Source organism: Tachyglossus aculeatus, chromosome X1 (assembly GCF_015852505.1).
Source record: "Tachyglossus aculeatus isolate mTacAcu1 chromosome X1, mTacAcu1.pri, whole genome shotgun sequence".
Classification (NCBI taxonomy): Eukaryota; Metazoa; Chordata; class Mammalia; order Monotremata; family Tachyglossidae; genus Tachyglossus; species Tachyglossus aculeatus.
This window is the reverse complement of record NC_052101.1, coordinates 15,497,370-15,521,882: the sequence shown is the minus strand read 5'-3', so window position 1 is coordinate 15,521,882 and position 24,513 is coordinate 15,497,370. Positions and strand designations below refer to the sequence as shown.

General features: G+C 45.3%; 1 protein-coding gene across 2 annotated transcripts in view; it reads left to right on the top strand.

The window, feature by feature from the left end:
• Positions 1-24,513, top strand: part of EIF2AK2 (eukaryotic translation initiation factor 2 alpha kinase 2) — a 58,691-nt gene that overhangs the window by 14,525 nt on the left and 19,653 nt on the right. The window contains exons 4-10 of one of the 2 annotated variants that reach the window (XM_038772606.1): positions 1,283-1,458; positions 6,138-6,261; positions 9,802-9,848; positions 11,120-11,189; positions 13,018-13,167; positions 20,174-20,205; positions 23,035-23,103. In XM_038772606.1, the coding sequence (XP_038628534.1) occupies positions 1,283-1,458; positions 6,138-6,261; positions 9,802-9,848; positions 11,120-11,189; positions 13,018-13,167; positions 20,174-20,205; positions 23,035-23,103 (668 nt within the window). The remainder of the gene's footprint in view (positions 1-1,282; positions 1,459-6,137; positions 6,262-9,801; positions 9,849-11,119; positions 11,190-13,017; positions 13,168-20,173; positions 20,206-23,034; positions 23,104-24,513) is intronic. The other variant, XM_038772607.1, reaches the window with a different exon arrangement.

Genomic DNA, 24,513 nt, shown 5'->3' with positions numbered 1-24,513 from the left:
ATCCTGAGATGCCGTGCTCTTCAGTCCTCTCAGCTGGTTTCCTCAAGTGAGAAATTGCAACCTTCACCTCATCCCCTCTCCCTTCAGTTCACCTCAATTGGTTCTGCAAATCAGTGCATTTTTAACGGGGCCAGGTGGAGACTGGTAGATCCTGGAGAGTGGAAACCAGGGGCTGAAATCAGTCAATCTATCATATTTATTAATAATAATAATGATAACGATGGCATTCATTAAGCGCTTACTATGTGCAAAGCCCTGTTCTAAGCGCTGGGGAGGTTACAAGGTGATCAGGTTGTCCTACGTGGGGCCCACAGTCTTAATCCCCATTTGACAGATGAGGTAACTGAGGCCCAGAGAAGTGACTTGCCCAAAGTCACCCAGCTGACAATTGGCGGAGTCGGGATTTGAACCCATGACCTCTGACTCCAAAGCCTGTGCTCTTTCCACTGAGCCACGCTGCTTCTCTATTGAACGCCTACTGTGTTGCCGACTTGTACTTCCCCAGCGCTTAGTACAGTGCTCTGCACACAGTAAGCGCTCAATAAATACGATTGATTGATTGATTGCAGAGCACTGTAGTGAGCACTTGGGAGGGTACAATACAACAAAATTAGCAGACACGTCCCCTCCCTTAACGAACTTACAGTTTGAGGGGAGACAGACGTTCATATAAGTAAATGTAATGTATAATTTACAGATACGTATCTAGGTGCCGTGGGATAGGGGGTACAAATAAAAGAATCGATCACCCGACCAATGGTATTGATTGAGCGCTCACTATGTGCAGGGCACTATACTAAGCGCACGGGAGGGTACGATACAACAGAGTTAGCAGACACATTCCCTGCCCTGAATGAAAACACCTCTTCACCCAGCAGGAGGGAAGCATGTGGAATTTGTCACGAGATGTGTGTAAACAGATCAGGACGGATTAAGTTTAAAAACATTAGCGGATATCATCAGGTTCAAGAGGAGTTTGGCTACCTTCAGGTTCAACAGACCCTAGTGGATTATTAGAGGGAAAGTAATGCTTTTTTCCGATGTTCTTCCATTCTTGGGAGGAAAGGGCTGGAATTTTTAAAGAACCGGGAACTCCACCCTGGACCGTTCTTATAAATATGTTAGCGAAGCAGAACACCGGAGTGGGATTTGCTCATGAGCTACAAGATTGTGGTCCTTTGAATGCATTTCTGATGTCTGCATGGTCACCTACCTCCTGTCCTTTGGTAATGCAATTTGTAAAATAAAATACGTCATCATCATCTTTTCTTTCATTTCGTAGATTGAGAAGTCCCTGGCTTCCCCAGAGTTAAAACCACCACCATCAGAGTCAACAAGCGAAAGCTCCTCAGCGTATAACAATTACATGGGCCTCGTCAATCAGTGGGCACAAGTGGAAGGATTACATTTAGATATAGATTTCTCCCATAAATATGACAACGTTTCTATGCTACCGAGGTAAGGTACAGTTTAGATTTTTGCCCTCTGAGTTTACTTTTTAATGTCTTCAACAGGGAAGCGTTATGTGTTCTCAAGGTTAATTTCCTAGCAACGTTGACTTTTTCGGGATTTGTTATTTATGCTTTTTAATCAGTATATCCTTATATTCCTTAGTAGCATGTGAGCCGGGCTGGGGAAGTCTAGGCTTTTCTGCCCAAGGGCTCCAGCTCGGACATCATCATCATCATCATCATCAATCGTATTGAGTGCTTACTGTGTGCAGAGCACTGTACTAAGCGCTTGGGAAGTACAAGTTGGCAACATATAGAGACAGTCCCTACCCAACAGTGGGCTCACAGTCTAAAAGACATATTAAGCAATCTAAAAGACATATTTACCTGCTGTTGGATGCCCGGATCCCTGGCGGAATTGCTTCTGCCCTCAGGGCAGCTTGACCTTCAGGAAAGCGCAAGGGCCTGGGAGCCAAAGGACCTGGGTTCTAATCCTGACTCGGCCAATTGCTTGCTGTGTGACCCTTGGCCAAGTCACTTCACTTGTCTGGGTCCCTCAGTTGTAATAGGGGGATTAAGTGCCTCTTCTTCCCAGTTAGTCTGTGAGCCCCACGAGGGACAGGGACTGTGTCCAACCCAGTTTTCTTGTAATAATAATAATGATAATGATGGCATTTGTTAAGCGCTTACGGGGGGCTTACCGTCAATCCCTATTTTACAGATGAGGTAACTGAGGCACAGAGAAGTTAGTTAAGTGTCTATGTGCAAAGCACTGTTCTAAGCGCTGGGGAGTTTAATAGTAATAATAATAATAACAATGATGGTATTAAGCGCTTACTATGTGCAAAGCACTGTTCTAAGCGCTGGGAAGTTTAATAATAATGGTGGTATTTGTTAAGCACTTACTATGTGCAAAGCACTGTTCTAAGCGCTGGGGAGTTTATTAATAATAATAATAATAATGGTATTTCTTAAGCACTTACTATGTGCAAAGCACTGTTCTAAGTGCTGGGGAGTTTAATAATAATAATAATAATGGTATTTGTTAAGCACTTACTATGTGCAAAGCACTGTTCTAAGTGCTGGGGAGTTTAATAATAATAATAATAATGGTATTTGTTAAACACTATGTGCAAAGCACTGTTCTGAGCACTGGGGAGTTTAATAATAATGATGGTATTTGTTAAGCGCTTACTATGTGCAAAGCACCGTTCTAAGCGCTGGGGAGGTTAGAAGGTGATCAGATTGTCCCACGGGGGGCTCAAAGTCTTAATCGCCATTTTACAGATGAGGGAACTGAGGCCCAGAGAAGTGAAGTGACTTGCCCAAAGTCACCCAGCTGACAATTGGCAGAGCTGGGATTTGAACCCATTGACCTCTGACTCCGAAACCTGGCCTCTTTCCACTGAGCCATGCTGCTGTACCTAACCCAGCGCTTAGAACAGTGGTTGTTGACACATAGTAAGCGCTTGACAAATACCATAAATTCTCCAAGTCCTGTCTCAGTTTGGTGTGGATTGGGAGAAGGTGGCAGGGGAGAGGGAACATTTGTCTCCCAGCCTGAGAGGCTGCATTGCTCCTTCTTTGCCCACGCAACATTATTCTCCCGCCATCTTCTAGCCATCTTCCCTCCATCTTTCCTTTTCTCTGTCTCCCCCTTCTAGACTGTGAGCCCACTGTTGGGTAGGGGCCGTCTCTATATGTTGCCAACTTGGACTTCCCAAGCGCTTAGTACAGTGCTCTGCACACAGTAAGTGCTCAATAAATACGATTGATTGAGGATAGACGGGATGCATCGTCATCATTGGTATTTTTCCAGCTCTTACTATGTGCACAGCACTGTACTAAGTGCTTCATATCTGACAAACAATTACTTTTGCCCCCCTCAAAGCCTTATTGAAGGCCCATCTCCTCCAAGAGACCTCCCGCAAGTCCTCTTTTCCTTTTCTCCCACTCCCTTTTGCGTCGCCCTGACTGACTCCCTTTATTCATCCCTCCCTCCTGGCCCCACAGCACACATGTCCAGATCTGTAATTTATTTATTTATATTAATGTCCGTCTCCCCCTGTAGACTGTAAGCTCACTGTTGGTGGGGGAATATGTCTGTTATAGTGTGGAGGTCTCCCAAGCGCTTAGTACTGTGCTCTGCACACAGTAAGCGCTCAATAAATATGACTGACTGATTCTATCAGCGTCTATGCAGAGTCCAGAGTTGTTTGGGGAGGGAGCAGGCATTCTTATTTCAATTGTGTTTGAAGAGCGATATGGCATCTAGGACCAGAGGTACTTGTCTTATGCCGTCGAGTCATTCATTCATTCATTCATTCATTCAATCGTATTTATTGAGCGCAGAGCACTGTACTAAGCGCTTGGGAAGTACAAGCTGGCAGCATCTAGAGACGGTCCCTACCCGACAGCGGGCTCACAGTCTAGAAGTCTTGTTAGGAACTGTTGGTTCCTGCGGATTTTCTGAAATTTGCAATTCCGTTTTGGCTTCGGTTGTAATTTCTACGGCTGTCGGTTCACCTGTGGTTGTCAGTCAGGGTAGGAATTAGGTGCTGAATACGTCCAAAAGTCACTTTGCTAGTTATAAGAAAAGCTGTCAGATGTCCCTGAAGAGTTTCTTGGACTCCTGATTTGCACCTTTAAATTCGCTTAACCAGCAAGAAATACCAAAATATCCACCCAATTTTCCACTGCTCAAGATGCTCTTAAATAATTCTGCTTGTACTTTTTTCTGAATATGAAAATCATATATAAATATTAGTGTATATGGTGTCAGCAGTAACTTCCCAAAGAGTCGTGTCCGACCCATAGCGACGCCGGGGACACATCTCTCCCAGAACGCCCCACCTCCATCTGCAATCGTTCTGGTAGTGGATCCTTAGAGTTTTCTCGGTAAAAATCCGGTAGCGGTTTGCCATCGCCTCCTTCTGCGCGGTAAACTCGAATCTCCGCCCTCGACTCTCTCCTGTGCCGTTGCTTCCCTTCACGGGTGAGTTTTGACTCGTAGCGGATTGCCTTCCACTCGCTAGCCACTGCCCAAGCTGAGGATGGAATGGATAGGCCTCTGCTTGACTCTCCCTCCTGTAATCGAGACTGATAGAGTACTATCAATCAATCAATTGTATTTATTGAGCGCTTAATGTGTGCAGAGCACTGTACTAAGCGCTAGGGAAGTACAAGTTGGCAACCTATAGAGACAGTCCCTACCCAACAGTGGGCTCACAGTCTAAAAGGGGGAGACAGAGAACAAAACCAAACATACTAGCAAAATAAAATAAATAGAATAGATATGTACAAGTAAAACAAATAAATAAATAAATAGAGTAATAAATATGTACAAACATATATACATATATACAGGTGCTGTGGGGAAGGGAAGGAGGTAAGATGAGGGGGATGGAGAGGGGGATGAAGGGGAGAGGAAGGAAGGGGCTGAAAACTAGAAACTCTCCACCTGTAACCCTGAGAGGGGACCACAGGTACTAAGGGATAAAGAAGATCCGGGACTTAGGGGAATGAGAGGAAAACATAGTCCCTGAAGAGTGAGGGCCGATGCTTAGAACTTGAGCCGGGAGCGGGAAGAGAGGTCTAGGGCGGGAAGAAAATTGGGCAGGGGAGTGCTGGGGATGGAAGAAAACGAATGGGTGATGGGCAACATTTTGAGAAGTGACTTTCAGCTCTTCTGAAAAGTCACTTTCCCTAAGAGGAATTTCTGGATTGGTCTTTCAACCTTTTTTGTCTTGCCATCCCCTCAGCCAAGTCAGTATTTTTATATACTGTTCATTTATACACACACCCACACCTACATACATAGATATCTATACCTATAAATATGTATATATCCATATATACACATATAATCTACTCCCCTTTATCTCCCTCGCATTACTTTCTGTCCGCTGTCTCCTTTTCCCCTTTTCCCTTTTCCTCTTACTGCTTTCTCCTCCTCCCTTCCCCCTTCTTCTCTTTTTCACTTTTCCCTTCCTCTCCTTCTCTCTTTCCTTCCTTTCCCCCTCTTATCCCTTTCCCCATGGCTGCCACCCACTTTTAAACCACACCCATTTAGGCCCCACTCCAATTTGCCTTGGCGTCCGCCCCAAATCTGGCCCCCTTATTCAAGCCCCTAATATTGAGCTCTGCACCTAGAAGTTACTACCAGCGATGGTGATGATAATAATAATAATGATGGTGTTTGTTAAGCGCTTACTATGTGCCAAGCACCGTTCTAAGCGCTGGGGGAGGGACAAGGTAATCGCATTGTCCCACGTGGGGCTCCTAGTCTTAATCCCCATTTTCCAGATGAGGAAAGCGCTCAATAAATACGATTGATTGATTAAAACAGTGCTCTGCATACAGTCCGTGCTTAATGCATACTGCACACAGGAAGCGCTCAATAAATACGACTGAATGAACGAACTTCTGTTACTGCTGTGTTCTCATTCTGAAGGGGGACAGAGCTAGAGTCTCCAGGGAATCTTTTCCCCAGAGATCATTAGGACTGAGCATCACAGGAATATATTCCTCCCAACCAATAAGCAGATGGCATGCTCCTCTTCTGGATAATCGCATGGTAATTCCCACCTGTGTAACGATGCTTGATATGATTCTTTTTTCTTTAGATGAACAGAAGATTTGATTTACTAGACACAAATTCAATTCCCTATATTTATTTCCTCCTAGTTCTTCATGTGTGTTGACTGTTGGAAAATATCAGGCTACTGGTGATGGAAAAAATAAACAGAAGGCAAAACAAAAAGCAGCCGAGCTTGTCTACGAACAGATAAAGTTAGATAAAGCTTCAGTGGTAAGTACTGCGTTCTGGTTTAATGGGTGCAATTCAAGTTCTCTGAAAATTTGACTTTAGGCCTATCATATCAGAATCTCCTGAAAAGTTTCAGGAATGAAACGACTCTTATAGTAAGTCCCTTGTGGGCAGGGAATGTGTCTACTAACTATGTTATATTATAGTCCCCAAGCGCTTAGCACAGTGAACCGTGCAATCCGCCCCCAATATATTTATTGATTGATTTGATTAGCAATCAATCAATTAATTGATTTGAATTGACAGTTGTAGATGTGAGGATGGAGTGAACCTGTCTTCAAACTCTTTCCCTAAGCTTTTTCTGAAATAGCTCATCTCTAGACTGTGAGCTCGTTGTGGGTGGGAATGTGTCTGTTTGTTGATACACGGTACTGTCCCAAGCACTTAATACAGTGCTTTGCAAAGAGTAAGTGCTCAGTAAATATGAGTGAATGAAATATTTGCATTTTTGAGCAATGCGGAGTTTCAATATAATAATAATAATAATGTTGGTATTTGCTAAGCACTTACTATGTGCCAAGCACTGTTCTAAGCACTGGGGCAGATACAAGGTAATCAGGTTGTCCCACGTGGGGTTCACAATCTTCATCCCCATTTTATAGATGAGGTAACTGAGGCACAGAGAAGTGAAGTGACTTGCCCAAAGTCTCACAGCTGACAAGTGGTGGAGCCGGGATTAGAACCCACGACCTCTGACTCCCAAGCCCGGGCTCTTTCCACTAAGCCTAGCTGCTTCAGTACGACTATAAAATGGGGAATTATTTACAGGAAACATTTGGGTGCAAAATAGAAATTCACCATTAAAATCCCCGGGTTGGCGGGACTCAAAAGCAGGATTAGAGAGTGAGAAAATGAAACTCTTCTCCACTCTCTCATAGGACCTTCCTGCAGTCACAGACCGCTAAATGCCCTTCAATCTCTGATTCTCTTCGTGGAAGGATATTCTTGCCCTAATGGCACATTAGACTAGGACCCTCCCTTATCCAGTCTCTTAACCGGTGGGCACCCATTGCCAAATTAAGGGCACTGAGTAGAGAAGCAGCGTGGCTCAGTGGAAGGAGCCCGGGTTTTGGAGTCAGAGGTCGTGGGTTCAAATCCCGGCTCCGCCGCTTGTCAGCTGGGTGACTTTGGGCAAGTCACTTCAGTGACCTCATCTGTAAAACGGGGATTAAGACTGTGAGCCCCCCATGGGACAACCTGATCACCTTGGAACCTCCCCAGCACTTAGAACAGTGCTTTGCACATAGTAAGCGCTTAACAAATGCCATCATTATTATTATTAGTAGTAGGCATGCCCCCTTTGGACAATGCCCCCAATCCGAGCCTGCCATGTGTGTCGATGGAAAATGTGACAATATCATTGCTTACCATATGTAGAGAGCACTGACGTGCCGCCCTCCTTCCTGTGAATGTGTGTTTGTGTGTGTGTGTGTCATCCGCTGGGCTTTGGTGGGATCTTAGCTCCTTTTTGTTACCTGCTCTTCATCCTACAACTATGCCACATCTTCCGACTGGGCAACGGCACCAAAAAAACATGGCCAGAGGTGAGAATGTGTGCCTCTTCTAGTAGTAGTAGTACGTATTAAGCACGGACTGTATGCAGAGCACTGTTTTAAGCATTGGGAAGTTAGATATTCATTCATTCATTCGTTCAATCGTATTTATTGAGCGCTTACAGTGTGCAGAGCACTCTACAAAGCGCTTGGGAAGTACAAGTTGGCAACATGTAGAGACGGTCCCTACCCAACAGCGGGCTCACAGTCTAGAAGGGGAAGACAGAGAACAAAACATATTAACAAAATAAAATAAATAGAATAACTATGTACAAATAAAATACATTTTATTTTATTTTTTTTTTTAATTTATTTCATTTCCTTTCCCACGGCCACACAGCAGACAGGTGGTAGATCTGAGATGAGAACCCAGACTCCCAGGACTGTGCTTTTTCCCACTAGGTCCCGCCGCTTCACCAACAGGAGGGATGAGAGGCCATTTAAAGGAAATATTACATCTCTACCCCACTCCCGGTCCCTGCCATCGCCTTCCCCGAATCCTGTCAGGAACTCAGGGATAAAACCCTGAAGTAAAGCTAGATGCACATCATTGACAAAATAAATAGAATAGTAAATATGTACAAGTAATAAATCTGTACAAACATATATACAGGTGCTGTGGGGAGGGGAAGGAGATAGGGCGGGGAGAGGAAAAAGGGGGCTCAGTCTGAGAAGGCCTCCTGTCTCTCATTCCTTCAATCATTCAGTTGTGTTTGTTGAGCTCTCACCTTATGCCTCGGGGGACTCGCAATCTCATCATCATCATCATCATCATCATCATCAATTGTATTTATTGAGCGCTTACTGTGTGCAGAATCTAAAAGTGGAGAAGAGGCTCAAGTTCTCATCCCTCTCTCCTCTTCTCACTTCCTGCACCTTCGGGTGCCTTGATGCCTCAGCCTTCTGCCTCAGTTTTCGGTTTGGGCAATTAGGGATTGGAGTCAGTGGTGAGGCAAGATTTTTCTCTTCTAGAGGCTCAGATAACACCCAGGCATATTTAGACGTATGTATGCGGGGTTTCCTGATACCTAGGGTTGCCACTATCTGGGGATTGTGGTTGATTTTGTCCTTAAATGAAGCAAGTTAGGAAGAGATTGGAATTGACTGATTGACTGACTGACTGGAATATCTTCAGCGGTTTGGGTTTTTTTCCTCCTCTTTGGTCTGCTTCTGGCTCAGAGTAGTTTGGCTTTTTCAAGTGAGAAGGCATAAACTTTTCAAATATTCCTTCAGGCCCCACTCCGATTTTACTCTGCGTCCTCTCAAATCTGGTCACCTTACTGGAGCACCTAGTATTGAGCTCCGCTCCGAAGAAGGTACTAAATTCTGTTAGTAGTGGTGAGGATGATGACACTGTGCACTTGAGGTTATAATAATAATAATAATAATTATGGTATTTAAGTGCTTACTATGTGCCAAGCACTGTTCTATACCGGGCCCGAAATAGGGGAGGCAAGAGTCTTTCTAATGAGTTATGAACACAGTGGGCTCAATAAATATTGGTCGGCTGCGTGTGCTAGTTTATGTGCAAGCTTGCAATACGTACGTGGAGTTTTAAGTTCTATGACTTCTCTCCATTCCACCTGCCACTGGGGTTTTGGGAAGCAGAGCGGTGGCATAATGGGTAGAGCATGGGCCTGAGTCGGAAGGTCATGGGTTCTAATCCCGGCCTCGTCACTTGTTTGCTCTGTGGCCTTGGGAAAGTCATTTAACTTCCTTATGTGTCAGTTACCTTGTCTGTAAAATGGAGATTAAGACCTTGCTTTTATCCACCCCAGCACTTAGTACAGTCCCTGGCACATAGTAAGCGCTGAACAAATACCATTATTATTATTATTATCATTAGAACAAACTCTTGGGAGCTGGGGCAAGCCAAAATGGTGGGGAGCCACTGAAGATTGGAAAGCTTTATTTCTAAGAGTGTAACCCATCTTATGTTTTTCTTTCTCTCTCCCCTGCTACCTCTTAGAGCGGCGGTTCCAGTATTGAATTTAGGGACTCCGGACCACCCCATCGGTAAGTCCGAAGCAATGATTCTGCGATGCAATGGAAGCGATTCTATTATCGACCACCGATTGCATCATTTTCATTGACACTTTGGTCTGTTGAGGTGATTTAAAGGTGGGCTTTTGAGCTCGATATTATGGCAGCCTTCCTGTGTAGAATGCAGAGTTCATGAAGATGTAGGTTCCTAAAACTGCAGTTAAACTGAGTTTCAAACCGAAATTTTCTGGCTCTGTTGCTAATTCACACTCACGATGGAGCTGTTTCACTAATGACCGAATGCTGAATTATTAAAGACAGAAGAGACAAAGAGGAACACATGAAGACCCCTCTCCTCTCTGCCCACACCAAACCTAGAAACATCCAATTCATGATTATGTATTGGTAGCCATCTTATTTGAAAAAGAGACCACGGACAGTGAAGTTCACATATAAGTGTATGTGGGGGTTGAAAAAGCTAATTTGAGATCCACTGTTTTGGCCACACTGGATTACCCAGGGATCGATTGTCTATTTTATTTGTTATCTGTGCCCCTTCTTCTTTAATTTTGCAGTCTGCCACTTCATAACTTACATCCATCCATATTATTTTCTAACGGATGATTTTTTTAGGTTGCCAAAACGATTGGAAGCTGACTGTGTTTTATTAGTTTATCCGATCAGTGTAAATTAGACTTAGTCTATAATATGGGTCCATTAGGCAGATGTGCACCCCCCGGTGTAAATTTGACATGGCAAATTCCAGATCCCATCTGGATAGATCAGTGGAAAGAATAACAATTTGACTCTTAACTCACTCACGTTAATCATAAACTCGTACACAAACATGAACATTTTGCTGTAGCGTTTCAGTCTTTTGGATTGTGAGAATAATTCCCGGCCAAGATGTATTCATTCATTCAAGATGTATGATGACATTAATATGTAAGACAGTAACAAGTCCAATGGTTTGTATAGGTTTGTACTAAGCTTACACATGCAAAGCAGAGCAGAGCCTTGACAGTTATCTAGATAATCTGATTCCTAAAGAGCATTCAACTCAAGGCAAAGAATCCACTTGGGACCCAAATTATCTGGGTTACTCGTCCAGACGGAGCTAAGTAACTGAACAATTGGCAGTTTCCATTTCAGTTTTTTCCAGTGAGTGGGTCAGTTCAATTCTTGATCTATGGTTTAAGGAGCTTTTTTTAAAAAAACAAAATATCTTGGTTTCACTCACGTACATATTTCGTTATGGTAGAAGCAGAATTTTTGGAATCAATCATTATTCCTTTTCCCTGCAGAAATGGGTTTTCAGAAGATCTTTCAGAAAGAAAGATGGAGGATCTAAGTTCCGATGATTTTTCTCTTACGGTACAGTATTATAGCCTCTTTTACTTAGTTAATCTTACTCTGTTGCAGTTTTGGTCCCTTTTAAAAGCCGTCCTTCTCACGAACAGCAGTGGAACCAGTTCCCCGGGGCAAGCACCCCCTTTTTCCCTGATCCCTTCTGCGTTATTTGGGAGGTACCCAGTAGTTGTCATAGTATTTAGTGAGAACAATTGTGGTGTTTGTTAAGAGCTTACTGTGTGCCAAGCACTGTACTAAGTGCCGGGGTAGGTACTAGAGCATCAGGACGGATACGTTCCCTGGCCCTCGTGGGGTTGACATTCATTCATTCATTCATTCAGTCGTTTGACAGTCTGAGGGGGAGGGAGAAGAGGTATATTCAGTCCCCATTTTACAGATGAAGAAACTGAGGCCCAGCAAAGTTAATTGACTTGTCCCAGGTCACACAGCGGGCAAGTGATGGAGCTGGGTTTAGAACCCAGGCCCCCTGATTCCCAAGACCCATAGTTTTTCTACCAGGTCATGATGTTTCTCTATTTATTTAGCACCTGCTGAGTTCAGTGCTTGGGGAAAAATGCAACTGAAGCATGATGCCTTCCCTGACCTTAAGGAGCTAATATTGCAGATGGAGGTGGGGCACTCTGGGAGAGACGTGTCTGTGGCGTCGCTATTCATTCATTCAGTCGTATTTATTGAGCGCTTACTGTGTGCAGAGCACTGTACTAAGCGCTTGGGAAGTACAAGTTGGCGACATATAGAGACGCTCCCTACCCAACAACGGGCTCACAGTCTAGAAGGGGGAGACAGGAAATAAAACAAAACATGTAGACAGGTGTCAAAACCGTCAGAATAAATAGGATTATAGCTATATGCCCATCATTAATCATCATCAATCATCAGTCGTATTTATTGAGCACTTACTATGTGCAGAGCACTGTACTAAGCGCTTGGGAAGTACAAATTGGCAACATATAGAGACAGTCCCTACCCAACAGTGGGCTCACAGTCATTAATAAAATAGAGTAGTAAATATGTACAAGTAAAATAGAGTAATAAATATATACGAATATACCCAAGTGAGCCAACTCGACGGCATAAGACAGGACAAGGAGCTAATAGGGGAGACTCACAAAGGAGTATTTTCCAGTGGAGGAATCAGAATAAATCAGTTGAATGTTCAATCAAGTACACACACACTCACATACACAAACTCTCTCTCTCTCTCCCTCCCCCCTCTCTTCCAAGTGCTGAGGTTGAGTATAGTAATAATAATAATAATTATGACATTTATTAAGTGCTTACTATGTGCAAAGCACTTGTTCTAAGCGCTGGGGAGGTTACAAGGTGATCAGGTTGTCCCACGGGGGGCTCACGGCCTTAATCCCCATTTTACGGATGAGGGAACTGAGGCCCAAAGAAGTGAAGTGACTCGCCCAAAGTCACACAGCTGACAGTTGGCAGAGCCGGGAGTATAAATACAGTGTGCAAAGCAGTATTTGCATTTATTGAGCACTCACTTGGTGAGGAGCACCGCACTGTGGTTTTGGGAGAGTACCTTGGGGAAGCAGCCTGGCTCAGTGGAAAGAGCACGGGCTTTGGAGTCAGAGGTCATGGGTTCGAATCCCGGCTCCGCCACATGTCTGCTGTGTGACTTTGGGCAAGTCACTTAACTTCTCTGACCCTCAGTTAACTCATCTGTAAAATGGGGATTAAGACTGTGAGCCCCACGTGGGACAACCTGATCACCTTGTATTCCCTCCCGGCGCTTAGAACAGTGCTTTGCACATAGTAAGCGCTTAACAAATGCCATTATTATTATTATTATTATTATTATTATTATTATTACCTTAAGAAGCAAGACACGGGTTTCCTGCCCTTGAGAAGAAACTTACAGTTCAGTCATAAGGAGCAGAAGCCGGGAAGGGCTTGGGGAAAGAGCTGCCGGGAGATACTGCCAGAAAGCCAAGTCCCACCCTTGAGGACCCCGATCTCAGGAGAAAGGGTAAGGACCGTGGGCCTTGAGTGGAGATATGGGTTGCGAAAGCTAGGATTCCTCTACTCACCAGGAAAAATTGCTGAGAATAGTCTGCCCTAAGAGATTCAAGGTGCAAATATCTGAGCAGAGCGTGGACAAAGAGCAGATTGGGTGGAAATGCTGGTTTGGGTGAGATAAAGGCTTCACTGTCTCTGAAGTCAGTGCCACTTGCAGAAATAACACCACCACCAAGAGTAGCACTAGCATTTTAATCAATCATGTTTGTTGAGCATTTACTGCCTGCAAAGCACTGTACTAAGCTCTTGGGAGAGTACAGTGTAGCAGAGTTGGTAGATATGTTCCCTGCCCACCATGAATTTACAGTCTAGTATTTGTTAAGCACTAATTATAAACTTACTGAGCACTGCGGGCCTTTTAGACTGTGAGCCCACTGCTGGGTAGGGACCGTCTCTATATGTTACCAACTTGTACTTCCCAAGCGCTTAGTACAGTGCTCTGCACACAGTAAGCGCTCAATAAATACGACTGATGATGATGATGCGGTGGATAGAAGAAAACCAAGTTGGAAACAGTCCCTGTCCCGCAGGAGGCTGACACCTGTATATATGTAAATATGTTTGTATGTATTTATTATTCTATTTATTTATTTATTTTATTTCTATTTATTTTGTTGATATGTTTGGTTTTATTCTCTGTCTCCCCCTTCTAGACTGTGAGCCCACTGTTGGGTAGGGACCCTCTCTAAATGTTGCCAACTTGTACTTCCCAAGCGCTTAGTGCAGTGCTCTGCACACAGTAAGCGCTCAATAAATACGATGGAATGAATGAATGACTATTTAATCCTCATTTTCCAGATGAGGAAATGGAGGTACAGAGACGCTAAGTGACTTGTCCAAGGCCACAGAGCAGACAAGTGGCGGGGCCGGGATTAGAACCCAGGTTCTCTGACTCCCAGTCCTGAGCGCTTTCTAGTAGAGAGGCAGCGTGGCTCAGCGGAAAGAGCTTGGGAGTCAGAGGTCGTGGGTTCTAATCCCAGCTCCTCCACTTGTCAGCTGGGTGACTTTGGACAAGCCACTTCACTTTTCTGTGCCTCAGTTCCCTTATCTGTAAAAATGGGGGTTAGATCTTTGAGCCCCCCCGGGACAACCTGATGACCTTGTATCCCCCCAGCGCTTAGAACAATGCTTGGCGCATAGTAAGCGCTTAACAAATACCATCATTTTCATTATTATTTTTATTATTATTAGGGTACTTTGCTTCATTCACTCATTCAATCGTATTTATTCAGTCAATCAATCAATCGTATTTATTGAGTGCTTACTGTGTGCCGAGCACTGTACTAAGCACTTGGGAAGTCCAAGTTGGCAACATCTAGAGACGGTCCCTACGCAACAGTGGGCTCACAGTCTAAAAGGCGGAGACAGAGAACAAAACCAAACATACTAACAAAATAAAATAAATAGAATAGATATGTACAAGTAAAACAAATAAATAAATAGAGTAATAAATACGTACAAATATATACATGTATGCAGGGGCTGTGGGGAAGGGAAGGAGGTAAGGCGGGGGGGATGGGGGAGAAGGGGAGAGGAAGGAGGGGGCTCAGTGTGGGAAGGCCTCCTGGAGGAGGTGAGCTCTCAGTAGGGCCTTGAGTGCTTACTATGTGCAGAGCACTGTACTAAGCACTTGGGAAGTCCAAGTTGGCAACATCTAGAGACGGTCCCTACCCAACAGTGGGCTCACAGTCTAGGAGGGGGAGACAGAGAACAAAACAAAACATATTAACAAAATAATATAAATAGAATAAATATGTACAAATAAAATAAATAGAGTAATAAATCTGTACAAACATATATACATATATACAGGTGCTGTGGGGAGGGGAAGGAGGTAAGGTGGGGGGGATGGGGAAGGGGAGGAGGGGGAGAGGAAGGAGGGGCTCAATGTGGGAAGGCCTCCTGGAGGAGGTGAGCTCTCAGTAGGGCTTTGAAGGGAGGAAGAGAGCTAGCTTGGTGGATGTGCGGAGGGATTGGGGGCATTCCGGGCCCGGGGGATGACGTGGGCCGGGGGTCGACGGCGGGACAGGCGAGAACGAGGCACGGTGAGGAGGTGAGCGGCAGACGAGCGGAGGGTGCGGGCTGGGCTGGAGAAGGACAGAAGGGAGGTGAGGTAGGAGGGGGCGAGGTGAGGGACAGCCTTGAAGCCCAGGGTGAGGAGTTTCTGCCTGATGCGCAGATTGATTGGTAGCCACTGGAGAGTCTAGCTGGAAATATGGGCTGGGTTGATCCAGCAGGCTAACCCTCACAAAGGATAGGGAGAAAGGAGCCAGAGACTTCTAAAACAGGAAATCTGGTCACTTCTCATGATCCCTACCGCAGGGAAAGCTCTTTTCCATGTATGTTTGTCAGCCAGTTTATAGCCTTTATTGAGTTATTGCTTGGGGCAGATCACTCTACAGAGAGAGAAACCAAGGGGGAGAGTACGTTAGAGTTAGTAGACAACCCCAGCCCTTCAGGCGCTTGCAGTTGAATTTATAATTACTCATTTAGTGACATCAGCTGGAACACAAAAAAGGAAGAAGCGTCTCCTAGGGGATAGGGCCCGGGCCTGAGAGTCAGAGGGATCTGGGTTCCAATTCTGTCTCTGCCACTTGTCTGCTACACGACCTTGGGCAAGGCACTCACTTCTCTGTGCCTCGGTTCTTTCAACTGCAAAATGGGGATTGAGACTTCGAGGCCCATATGGACCGTGGTCCACCTGATTTAACTTGATTCTATTCCCAGCGCTTAGTGCAGTGCCTGACACAGAGTAAGCGCTTAACAAATACCATATTAAAAAGAAAACTACAGCCAATTACAGAGGAGGAATTGAGCAAGGAGGAGGGGAGTAGGGAAATGGGGCGAAACGGTAAGGCCATGAAGAACAGGGGTGTGAAGCAGGTGTTCACCAAGTAAGCAGAAGGTCAGCATGGGAATTTGGGGGGGAAGGACCGTTATTGACTGTCCGTGGAGAAGATGGGAAGGGAAGTACTGTGTAGCGGGAGTTTGAGGCCCTCTGGATTTAAGAAAAATCTCCAGGTGAGAAATAGGTCACTATTTTGGAAGTTAGTTTAAGATTCCGTTTTGTAGTAATCTAGTCTACTTTTCTGTAGACCGTAAGCTTCTTGCGGGCAGGGAACGCGTCTAGCAATTCAGTTACATTGTAGTCTCCCGCGAGCTTAGTACAGTGCTCTGCATACAGTAAGCACTCAATCGATCAATCGTGTTAATTGAGCACTTACTATAATAATAGTAATAATATTTGTGGTGTTTATTAAGCACTTACTATGTGCCAGGCACTATACTAAGCACTGGGATGGATACAAGCAAATAGGGTTGAATACAGTCCCTGTCCCACATGGGGCTCACAGTCTCAATCCCATTTTGCAGTTGAGGTAACTGAGGCCCAGAGAAGTGAAGTGACTCGCCCCAGGTCACACAGCGGACAAGTGGCAGAGAGGGGATTAGAACCCGTGACCTTCTGACTCCCAAATAGCCACTAGGCCATGCGGCTTCTCTTGTTGTGGGCAGGGAACGTGGCTACCGACTCCGTTGAACCGTCCTCTCTGTGTGGCTCAGTGGAAATGAGCCCCGGCTTGAGAGTCAGAGGTCCTGAGTTCGAAGCCCGGCTCGGCCAATTGTCAGCGGTGTGACTTTGGGCGAGTCACTTCACTTCTCTGGGCCTCAGTTCCCTCATCTGGAAAATGGGAATGAAGACTGTGAGCCCCCCGTGGGACAATCTGATCACATTGTAACCTCCCCGGTGCTTTGAACAGTGCTTTGCATATAGTAAGCGCTTAATAAGTGCCACCATTATTATTATTGTTACAGCGCTTTGCATCCAGGAAGCACTCAGTAAATACCATTGTCTGCTGGTCCGAGTGCACGGAACATGCAGTAGAGGAGAGACTGAATGTCATTGTTCCCTCATCTGTAAAATGGGGATTGAGACGGTGAGCCCCATGTGGGACAACCTGATCAACTTGTATCTACCCCAGCGCTTAGAACAGTGCTTGGCACATAGTAAGCGCTTAACAAATACCACCATTATGGTTATTATAGAGGGAAATAAGGTATTTGGGCTTCCTCTAAACTCAGCAGGGCTGGTTAGCTGAATCCTGAACCTTTCCTGGGTTTTTCAGGAATTCCAAGAGTTACAGGACGGGAAAATTCTACTGGGAAAGTCTTGGGGTGCACAGGCACGGAGCCCCAAGAGTGTCCGTTGCCATGCTGTAAGTTGCCTTGGGCACTGGGACCCTGGTTGTTAGAACCTGGCCCTGCTGAATCATTCATTCATTCGACTGTATTGAGCGCTTACTGTGTGCAGAGCACTGTACTAAGTGGTTGGGAGAGTACAAGAGAACAATAAACAGACGCAGCCCCTGCCCACAACGAGTTTACGTTCTAGAGAACGAGACAGACCTTAATGTAAATGAATTCCAAATATGTAGCTAAATGCCGTGGGGTGGGAGGGGGAATGAATAAAGGGAGCAAAGCAGGATGACGCAGAAGGGAGTGGAGAAGAGCAAAGGAGGGCTTAGTTAAGGAAGGCCTCTTGGAGGAGATGGGCCTTCAATAAGAGTTTGAAGCTGGGGAGAATCATTGTCGGATATGAGGAGGGAGGGCGTCCCAGGCCAGAGGCAGGACGGGGCTGAGAGGTCGAGTGGTGAGATAGACGAGGCCGAGGTACAGTGAGAAGGAATCCTTCCCTGGTGTCCACGCCTCAGTCTTCCCTGTGAATGGATAGAGCGAGGACCTGGGTTCTAATCCCGACTCCGCCACATGTCCCGCCGTCGACCCCCGGCCCACATCCTCCCCCTGGCCTGCAATGCCCTCCCTCCGCACAGCCACCAAGCTAGCTCTCTTCCTCCCTTCAAAGCCCTACTGAGAGCTCACCTCCTCCAGGAGGCCTTCCCACACTGAGCCCCCTCCTTCCTCTCCTGTTCTCCACCCCCCAGCCCTACCTCCTTTCCCTCCCCACAGCACCTGTATATATGTTTGTACAGTTTTATTAATCAATCAATCAATTGTATTTATTGAGCACTTACTGTGTGCAGAGCACTGGACTAAGGGCTTGGGAAGTACAAGTCGGCAACACATAGAGACAGTCCCTACCTAACAGTGGGCTCGCAGTCTAAAAGGGGGAGACAGAGAACCAAACCAAACATACTAACAAAATAAAATAAATAGGATATGTACAAGTAAAATAAATAAATAAATAAATAGCGTAATAAATATGTACAAACATATATACATATAGTACATATTTACTATTCTATTTATTTTGTTAATGATGTGCATCTAGCTTTATCTCTATTTATTCTAACGACTTGACACCCGTCCACATGTTTGGTTTTGTTGTCTGTCTCCCCTTTCTAGACTGTGAGCCCACTGTTGGGTAGGGACCGTCTCTAGACGTTGCCAACTTGTACTTCCCAAGCACTTAATACAGTGCTCTGCACACAGTAAGCGCTCAACAATTCAATCATATTTACGAATGAATGTCTGCCGTGTGACCTCGGGCAAGTCGTTTCACTTCTCTGGGCCTCGGTTAGCTCATCTGTAAAATCAATCGTATTTATTGAGCGCTGACTGTGTGCAGAGCACTGTACTAAGTGCTTGGGAAGGACAAGTTGGCAACATATAGAGACAGTCCCTACCCAACAGTGGGCTCACAGTCTAAAAGGGGGATTAAGGACGTGAGCTCCCAGTGGGACGGGGCTCTGTCCAACCTGATTAACTTGTATCTACCCCAACACTTAGAACAGTACTTGGCACATAGTAAGCACTTAATAAGTACCATCATTACCATTAATACCAGCTCCCAAAGGGCCACCTAAGGCAACTCAGAGGCCCGGGCCAGTCAAGAGTTCAAGGAGAACTCCAGGAAGCCATCCACTACTGTCGACTGTGCTAACTGATGCTCCGCTTTCACTGGGAACCAGAAGTGATGCGTGGCTACTGGTCTCACACACAGACAGACTCGTGTGGTAGTGTATATATTGTAGCCCGGACCTCCGTCTCTGTACGTTGCCAACTTGTACTTCCCAAGCGCTTAGTACAGTGCTCTGCACACGGTAAGCGCTCGATAAATACGATGGAATGAATGAAATCTCCAGTTCTTAATCTGTGCAGTGGCAAAAAGTTCTCTGCAAATAACATGGACTCTGTGCCTTCCTTTTTATGTCCCTTTTTCCTAATTGAGAAGCCTCGTGCGAACACAGCACATAACTGGCCTGATGTGTAACTTCAATCTCTCTGTGCCCGTTTCCTCTCTGTAAGTGGGGGTAACATCGATAGTGAGCTCTTATAATAATAATAATAATAAGAAGAAGAAGAAGAAGAAGAAGAATAAGAATAATAAGAATGATGGCATTTATTAAGCGCTTATTATGTGCAAAGCACTGTTCTAAGCGCTGGGGAAGTTACAAGGTGATTAGGTTGTCCCACGGGGGGGGGCTCACAGTCTTAATCCCCATTTTACAGTTGAGGGAACTGAGGCCCAGAGAAGTGAAGTGACTTGCCCAAAGTCACTCAGCTGACAAGTGGCAGAGCCGGGGTTTGAACCCATGACCCTTGACTCCAAAGCCTTTGCTCTTTCCCCTGAGCCACGCTGCTTCAAAGAGCCACTGAGCTCCTTGGGGGACAGGGACTGTGTCCAGCCTGATAATCTTGTATCTACCTCGGTGCTTAAGCATATAGTAAGCGTGATATACTGTGCTGTAATTTTTATATTGATTTTTCTTAGAGTTCTGGATAAAGGTATGCAGATGGAGACTGCAGGGTTGGGGAAACTTCTTTAAGCCTCTCAAGCCTCTCTTGAAGGATTCAAAGTATAAAGTTTCCAATGTTTTGAGGAGTCAGACTGTGTTATCAACATGCTTCTCTAAGCTTCTATTGTCAGGTCCGCAAATGTAAGCTTCCTGTGGTTTAACGCCTTCAATCTCTTAACAACATTTTTTCTTTCATTATAGAAATGTCAAACTGTTCCATGGAAACCTAAAAGGTAATTTTAACGTGAGTGTGTTTCTAGATGCCCAGTTTGTTCTGAAATTTGAAATTGAACCCCCAAGACATTGGTCAGAGACACCCCCCGGCCCCCCAAGGTGAAAGAAATTTTGAGATTCTTTTTCCCTTTCTTTCAAGAGCATTCTGGTGCCTCTGTGTGTATTATTCTGGATAACCGGGATAGAATCAGATAAACCTTTAGTCCATCATTAGGATTTATTGAGCTAATATTCTGTACAGAGCACCATACTAAGTGCTCGGGCGAGTACAGTGGATTTAGTCGGCACTATTCCTGCCCTCAAGCAGTCGACAGTTTAGCCGGGGAAACCGGCAGTAAAGTTACAAGTAGGGGAAAACGACAGAGTTTAAAGATATTGTTTATAAGTGCCTTTGGGTGGGATGATAAATTGATCAAACTGCATGGAAGTACTGAAGAAGAAATGAAGGTCCGGAATGTTTAACTTCTGAATTTAGGCTGAGTTGTGAGATTTCTGGGTTAGGCCAGGGGTGTGGAGTTGGGGCTCTGTGGCAGGTGAAGGAATGGGATAAAGTACTTAGTACAGTGCTTTGCACACAGTAAACGCTCAATAAATACCACAGATTGGTTGATTCCTCATTGTGAGTCCCAGAGATCAGATACGATTGATGATGATCAGATCTGGGGGTGACAAGCATCTGTTCGGACATCATTAGGGTAGACTGTTCCCCACTTGTCCTTCCACTTATTTTTCCTTCCCCAGGAATTTGCTCTTCTCATCCATCAATCAATACTGTTTATTGCTTACTCCGTGCAGAGCACTGTACTAAGCACCCGGGAGAGTACAGTAGAGTTAGCAGATATGATCCTTGACATTAAAGAGCTTACAGTCTAGCAAGGAAGGCAAACTAAAATAAATTACAAGTTGGAGGAAGGACTAGAGTGTAAAAGGTATGTGCATAAATGCAGCAGGGAGATGAGTCCTCGAATGCTTAAGTGATGTAGAAGTACCAAAGTGCAGTTTGGGGGTGATGTAGGGTGTGGACGGGAGTGATTAATCAGGGCAGACCTCCTGGAAGAGATGAGATTTCAGAAGGGTCGGGGGACGGAGTCCCAGGCAGGAGGGAGAGCGTGAGCCCCCCAGCAAGAGGGATGAGAACGAGACACAGAAATGAGGTTGAGTTGAGAGGAGTGAAGTGTGCGAGCTGGAGTGGAATGGGCGAAGAGAGAAGATAAGTAGTCGGGAGAGAGCTGGTTGAGGGCCTCTGAGACGGGGGGTCAGGACTTTCTGATGTGACAAGAAATGGGGCCACCATTGGAGGGTTTTGAGGAGTGGAAAGATGCACACAGAACCACCTTTTAGATGTGGAAAGCAGGGTGGCTCAGTGGAAAGAGCCCGGGCTGTAGAGTCAGAAGTCATGGGTTCCAATCCCGGCTCTGCCACTTGTCAGCTGTGTGACTTTGGGCAAGTCACTTCACTTCTCTGGGCCTCAGTTCCCTCATCTGGAAAATGAGGATGAAGATTGTGAGCCCCGCGTGGGACAACCCGATCACCTTGCAACCTCCCCAGCTCTTAGAACGGTGCTTTGCACATAGTAAGCGCTTAATAAATGTTATCATCATCATGTGGGTTCTAATCCCGGCTCTGCCCCATGTCTGCTGTGTGACCTTAGGCAAAAGTCACCTAACTTCTCTGAGCCTCAGTTAGCCTCATCTGTAAAATGGGGATTAAATCTGTGAACCCCATGTGGGACGGGGACTGAGTCCAACCTGCTTATCTTGTATCAAACCCAGTGTTTAGAACAGTGCTTGACACATAGTAAGTGCTTAAGAAATACCACAGTTATATTTTAGAAAAATAATCCGGGAAACAAGAGTGCAGTTTGGATGGCAGAGGGGAGAGATTAGGACAGTAAGACAGGCTGTGAGGAGGCCGATGCAGTATTTGAGTCGGGAAAAGGGCTTACACCAGCTTGGAGGCAATTTGGGTGGAGAGGAAGTGGGGGGATTCTGGATTTGTCATGCAGGAGGAATTGAGAAGATTTGGTTTCAGACCTCCCACATTAACAGAGCTGCAATTTTCATTTCTGGGACATTCCTACGGGATAGAAAACCAGGGAGAAAGCACTGATAAAGGAAGCTCTATTTAGTAAAAAGCCTTTTAGCATGAGACTTTTTGTCTGCTACCTCACAGCTAAGAGAGGGATTATTTTTGAGGAGGGGAGACGATCCTTTCGGATATTTGAAAAATGTTCTTCCCTGGTGATTAAGAGCTCCTTATGACTTACTCCCTCCAGGGAAGAGCAATTGTCTCTAGAGAGAGGGAAAAGAGCAGTGATATGAAAAGCAACCAGACTTCCGAGGACCTTGAGGAATTGGGCCAGAGAAGTCTCCGGTGCTTGCGTTGAGACTGAATAAGCTAGCCGAATCTGTCCCATTCCAGGTGATCTGTGGCCCTAGCAAGAGATCCGAAATCTGAAAAATGCTTATCATCATCATCATCATCATCAATCGTATTTATTGAGCGCTTACTATGTGCAGAGCACTGTACTAAGTGCTTGGGAAGTACAAATTGGCAACATATAGAGACAGTCCTTACCCAACAGTGGGCTCACAGTCTAAAAGGGGGGAGACAGAGAACAAAACCAAACATACTAACAAAATAAAATAAATAGAATAGATAGGTACAAGTAAAATAAATAAATAAATAAATAGAGTAATAAATATGTACAAACTTATATGCATATATACAGGTGCTGTGGGGAAGGGAAGGAGGTAAGATGGGGGGATCAAACTGAGGAGTCACCGGTACTTCATTTACATTCTGAACACTCTCTTTCTCAATTCTAGACCACTGGCTGCAAAATTTGGGCTGGGCAAGTCTGAGAATAATGAAGTCAAGCTCAGTGCGGATAAACAGTAAGTGTGAATGAAAACCGAATTGTTAAGGGTCAAAAATAGGCAACTGACTTAGTCGCTGAGATGCGTTCCAATGGAAAGACTTCACTGGAGGGAGATCTTTACCTGGGTCAGAGCGGTATCACACTAGAGCTGTAGAAAATCTCTGAGAGATTTGTCAGTTTTTCAGAAAATTCAGCTGCATCATTGTTCAGTGGGAAATTTACTCTGAATAACTGGCTCGTGACAGTAGGCCTGTGAGTGGTTGTTTCACTGTAGAGAACTTTTCCCATCCCAGCTTTTTTAGTGACGCAGTAATCGGGCTCCTGACCACCCCTACGGTGCTCGGGTTGCTTTTCTAGGCGGGTCTACCGCATTCATGGGTTTGAGAAGAGAATCTGGGTGAAGGATGGCTGGTGGAGAGAAGGTTTGGTCTTTACAGTGCTCTGCACACAGTAAGCGCTCAATAAATACGATTGATTGATTGATTTTGGTGCACGGTAAGTTGGAGGCAGCAGGGTAAATCTAACCATCACCCATCTGACTAAGGCCAAAACGTTTCCACAAAGGATCACCGTCCTTTTGAACTGAGTCGTTTTCTCTGGCGAAGTGCTTCAAGATGAGCAGATAAACTGCGCGGTGTCACTGCTTTATCCAGCGTCTAAGAGGTTTAAACTTCTATTTGCCGGCAGAACCAGGGAGGAGGGAGATGGGGTATTAGGTGAGCCCCAATTTTGCCAGCTTCCCCCTTCCCCCGGATCTCCCTTCCGCCTCCTCTCTCTCCCCCTCCGTGTCTCCGTGCCCTGAGGAACCAGGAAGGATTCAGTGATGGCAGCGGGGCCCGGTTTCCACCCTTCCCACAATCGAGGAAATAGGAACAGGGAAGAATACCGATTTTGATTTTTCAGAAACGGTGGTTTTGATTTTTACCTGGGATCGGGATTCAATTCACTTCATTCGTATTTATTGCGCGCTTACTGTGTGCACTGCCTCTTGTCTTCTGTGGGATCTTAGGCAAGTCGCTCCATTTCTCTGTGTCTCAGTCACTTCATCGGTAAAATGGCGATTAAGACGGTGAACCCCATGTGGGACAGGGATTGTGCCCAAACTGACTACCTTATATCTACCCCAGCTGTTAGAACAGTGCTTGGCACATAGTAAGCGCTTAAAAAATACCATAATTATTATTAGCAAAGCATTGTACTAAGCACTTGGGAGAGTACACTATGACAATAGACACATTCCCTGCTCACAGTGCTACGTCGTGCTCCCCACCATCGACTTCAGGCTGTCATATGCTTGGTAGATCTTCCCAAGAATCGTATCGAAGCGTATGATTCCCAAGAATCGTCGAGAAGCAGCATGGCTCAGTGGAAAGAGCCCGGGCTTTGGAGTTAGAGGTCATGGGTTCAAATCCCGGCTCTGCCAATT